Below are 4756 nucleotides of genomic sequence, written 5' to 3'. Positions count from 1 at the left end.
AAATCCTCATATTAAAGAAAATTTTCATAAGATTTATAAAATTTGAAATTAATAATACAACCTTATTATATAAAATTAAGTTATTTTATCAAATTCAAATCTATTTATTTATGTTTATAGGACTAATTGTGACACGTAGGCTTCGTTTGGAACAACTTTCTTATTTCTTTGTAAAGTAGATGTTAAGTATAAAAAATTCTTAAACTAGAAATTTTTATTTTCAAGAAAACTATTTTAAAAAGCAATAAAAAACTATCTCAAATGAAGCCTCAGCTAACATTTCAAACATCTTATAACATGCATTGATATTTTCAATAAACCCTTTTCTTAGCATACAAGAAAAAAAGGTTTACCTAACAAATGACCCAAAAAAAAAAAAGATTTACCTAACAAATGCCACGCCATATCCATTAGAATAATTATTTTTACTATACTGTGGATATACGTACATTTGGATGTCACATTATGCAAATGTCATTTTCTTCACTCACGCAAGAGGTGGACCATAGCACATCAAATCTTAAAGTGTTAAGAAAACCTACATTCTTTCTAATAATACACACTTCCCAAAGTCTTAATAGAAAGAATATAATTATCATTTCAATGCTTCTATTACTTCATGACAAGCTCAAGCCAATAAAAGAAAAAATAAAAGGGGAAATTTTTGGAAAGTCAAAAAGATTTACCAGCAGGGTCATAACATCTCACCTTCAGTGAGAGGAACATCTTCTCCCTCAGTGAACACCACCCAAACTGTACTTATCTTCGTCTCCAGCTTTTCTGAGAATGGACTGCTCCACTCTTCCTCACTGGCCCGCCCTTCTTGATTTTCTTTCTCCCCGTTAATCTTTTTCATCAGCCTCTTCTCCTCATATGAAGCTTCTTCGGCTAAAGCAAACTGTACCATAGAAGAAATGTCTTCTTCTGTTATAATTCTTATTGATGGAAACTCCATATTCTTCCCTGTAATAACTCTCTTGCAAGAAGCATAAAACTCTTGTAGCTTAGGCGTCTGCCAGATTGCCTTTCTCAGAATACCAAGAGCTGAAAACCTTGCAGGTCTCTTAAGGTCAAAAAACGAAGTTAAAACCATCTCAAATCCTTCGCAAAAGCTTTCATAGACACGAAAACTCTCTCTCACTATGATGTTGAGAGCAAAAATAGTCAATTGACTCTGCTGCAAATTTCTGCTGTCGGGCAGACAAGCCATGACTCGATCCAGAAGCGCTTGACATTTCGATGCGTTGTAGAGCAGAAGCTCAGCCGCTTTATAATCCTCCCCACAATCTTGGATCTCAAGTCCCTGTGGTCTAACCGGCTCCAGCTTTCCTGCTGGGTTTATGAGCCACTCTATTCTTTCTTGCAGGAACAAAGAGTAATTCATAACAAAAGGAGCAGTATGAAGCTGGAGACTGATCCTGAGGTCTCCTGATGACCACAAGAGCCTCATATCCTGTTCAAAGAAGCGGTCGCCGCCACGAAGAAGACGATGGAGAAGCGCAAGGGTCTTGATCACCCTCGTGAGATTTCGCGAGGTCTCCACCCTCTCAGAGAGCCTTCTTGCGAGGAAGGTGATTGAACCAGGGGAATTGGAGATGAGGAAGAGGATTTCATTCACATATCTGTCATCTGGGAGGTGTTCGGAGCCGTCGGAGCTCTTAACAATGGCTGCTTCGATGTCAGAGAGGATGTGGCGGGCGGTGGCGGTGGTGTCTTTGCTCATCGAAGAGAACTGGTTTTTTACTGAGATGAGAACTGAGATTAGTTTACTCTTCACATTCATGTTATGTTCAGTATCCGGGAGGAGGGCAGAAGATGCATGAAATTTATATAGCCGTTAGAAAGAGAGGTTTCGTATGTAAAGATAACATAGACTTCAAAAAGGTTATAATTGGATGCTCTCTTCATTCTTCTCTCTGTCTCCCTTTTTCTCTCCTTTCTCTTCTTCTTTTTCTTTTCTAATTATATTAATGACCATTGCTTGGTGGGGCTAAGCATTCCTGTCAAGCACTAGTACTGATTAGTCTTTCTAATTCGATAAAAAAAAAAAACAAAAATGAAAGCTTCAATTGAATAGAACGAATCGGTTGACTTGTTGATCCAAAGTCAAGCTGAAACTTTCAAGTAAAAGTCGGGAGGCATTACAGGAAAAGCGCAATGAATGATCAATGGAAAATCAAGGCTCCACTTTGATAAATTTGCTGAAGAAGAAGAAGAGGAGGAGGTCAACCCTTTGGTAATGGTGGGGGAATCTCATGCTTTAAGAATAAGATTCCCAATGCATCAAAAGGTAGGCCTATTGGTAGGCTAATGATGCCTTTTATTGGTTTTTGACTCCATACTCTTCTGCACTTTTTCTGGCTAGATTCCCACCATGAATGAGCTTCTGCTTGTGGGGAATTAAGGGAGAGAAAACTTTGTTGTTTTATTACTCACTCCCCACTTGAGCTGCAGCAAAAGTGGTGATCATTCTCATCACAAACACCACTATTCTAACTTTAAATCTCTCCACTACTCTCCCTTTTAATTTTTCTATCTCTCTCTCTCTCTTTCTAAGATGATTTTGAGTTCAATCATAGCCATTGAAAGTGCTTCAATGAAATTGTTTAACCCTATCCCTTAAGATAGATTTTTTGGGATGAGATGGAAACATTAATAAGCTTAGAAAACATCAAGTTGACATGATTTCGCCGTATGGCTTTTAAAATTAGTACCTCAATTGTTAAATATAAGCTTCATTTGAGATTAATTTTTCTCCTTTGCTTTTCAAAAAAATTATTTTCTCCGCAGCAACTTTACGATCAACTTTATCAAAAGTTATAGTCATTCCAAACGAATAATAATGATATTTTAAGAAAAAAAAAATTGTTTGATTTAGATGATTAATTAAATGAATGGAAGTATTATGCTTTTTTATTTTAGTTGATTCATACAAATAGTCATAAACCAAAGCAAGAATTTTTACTTGAAAGTGAAGTTAAAAACTAATGTCAATAACACTCAATTGAATGTGAGAAAAAAGTATAAATTTTAATTAATTTTTAATATATTATACTCATTTCAAAATAAATTTAATAGTTTTGAAATATATTAAAATTAAAACTTGATTAAAATATTTTAATCAAAGATTGGTGATAAATAATATAGTTTGCTTCCAATTAGGCATATGTACATTATCTTTTATTATTTGGCAAAAGAATTAAGCTTTCTAAATTGATATGCTATATTATTTGAAAATAGACTAATGGTCTATTTAGATTGAATGTAGTATTTTATAAAGATGATTTTGAAATTATTGTTGGAAATATAACTTTTTTTAATGTGGCTGTGAATATTTTTTTTTTTTTTGAGAAGTCAACACCAATAAAAACAGCTTCTATAAAATCATTGGAAAACAAGGAGAAAGCACCAATAAAATAGAAGCCAAATAAAATTATAATTATAATATGAAAAATAAAGCTTTAAAAAAGTATTCCAAACAAGCCTTAAATGAACCTCGATTGCATAGTGCTGGATAATTCTCTATTAATATACTGCCGATAATTAAGCTTTCGCTTTGGATGACTTTCTTACTGTTTTTTAAAGCAGCTTTTTTATACAAAAATCAAAATTTTTGCGAAAAAAATTTATTTAAGAAACAGTAAGAAAGTCATCCCAAACGAAGCCCGTCTTGAAAAAGATGCATAGTCGATATAACACATTTTATTAACATTTTCAGTAAAATAAAATAAAATAAAATTAGGCTAGCTTATCAAACACAAAATAATTAAATTTATTAGAAATTAACTTAATGGTTGAATCATCCTATTGTAGTTCGCATTAGATATATTAATGATGATTTATATTTGAGTCAATAAGCTAGCATGTATTCATAAAAAACAGTCAAACAAGGTGGACGCTTAGATATATTATTATTGAGCACAACTTATATATATATATATTGAAAATAGAAGATAATTCTTGAAAAGTAAATCATTTTTTGTTTATTTAAACAAGTTCAAATAAAGCCAAACTTGTAGAGTCATGATCCAATTTTTTATTTGGTTCTATATTGGAGCCAAATTTTAACAAATTTTGGATCTTATTATGTTGGCCTGAGATTAACTTGAAATATAAATGTGTGTTTGTATATATAATAGTGAGCTAAAATGAATGTTACAGCTGATGTGATTGTAAATCTTATTGAAGGGGTTATGGAAGCTTTTAATGATGAAATAAAAGAGATTTCTTTTGAATGGAGGAAGAGAAAGAAAACTATAAATGTTTAGTGGTAACTCACTATTATAAAATTGAAAAATGGTATTTGATGCAGTGCACGATAAGGCCCACCAAATTTTTCCCAAAAAAAAGGAGGCCCACCAACAAACATTCTGTTTTGTGGCAGTCCCACATCCACCTTTACCTATTCGGTTATCAATAGTACTATTACACCTTTTTATTTGTTAGACTACTTTTAACAACATATGATAGCTGATATTAGGAAAATAGTGGGAAATTATATAAGACACACAAGTATGTAGCACAAAAGGCTTTTGTTATCATTTTTCTTCTTCTTCAATAGAAGTTTATATCCAAGGGTTGTGCCGCTTGAGTTTTTCATGTTTCATTGCTATGTCTTTGTTTCAGGTTTTTCTTGTAGGTTGTTCTTCTATTGTTGCTGATCACTGGGTACATCATGGTGGTATCAGAGCCGATTCGGTAGGATGACAGACAAAAGCAAGGAACCGACTGCCAATGAAGCTTGGATCCTTGAAAC

General features: G+C 33.1%; 1 protein-coding gene across 1 annotated transcript; it reads right to left on the bottom strand.

Annotated features, from left to right (window-relative positions):
• Window positions 1-406: 406 nt before the first annotated feature.
• On the bottom strand, window positions 407-2514 carry LOC110114988 (putative clathrin assembly protein At1g33340). Its single transcript, XM_020848065.2, has 2 exons — window positions 2146-2514; window positions 407-2000 (listed from the first exon to the last, which is right to left on the bottom strand). Exon 2 carries the CDS (start codon window positions 1781-1783, stop codon window positions 695-697), a length of 1089 nt encoding a protein of 362 aa, XP_020703724.1. The 5' UTR covers window positions 1784-2000; window positions 2146-2514; the 3' UTR covers window positions 407-694.
• Window positions 2515-4756: the final 2242 nt, after the last annotated feature.

Source organism: Dendrobium catenatum, unplaced genomic scaffold, assembly GCF_001605985.2.
Source record: "Dendrobium catenatum unplaced genomic scaffold, ASM160598v2 fragScaff_scaffold_542, whole genome shotgun sequence".
Classification (NCBI taxonomy): domain Eukaryota; kingdom Viridiplantae; phylum Streptophyta; class Magnoliopsida; order Asparagales; family Orchidaceae; genus Dendrobium; species Dendrobium catenatum.
This window is presented reverse-complemented; position numbering and strand designations above follow the sequence as displayed.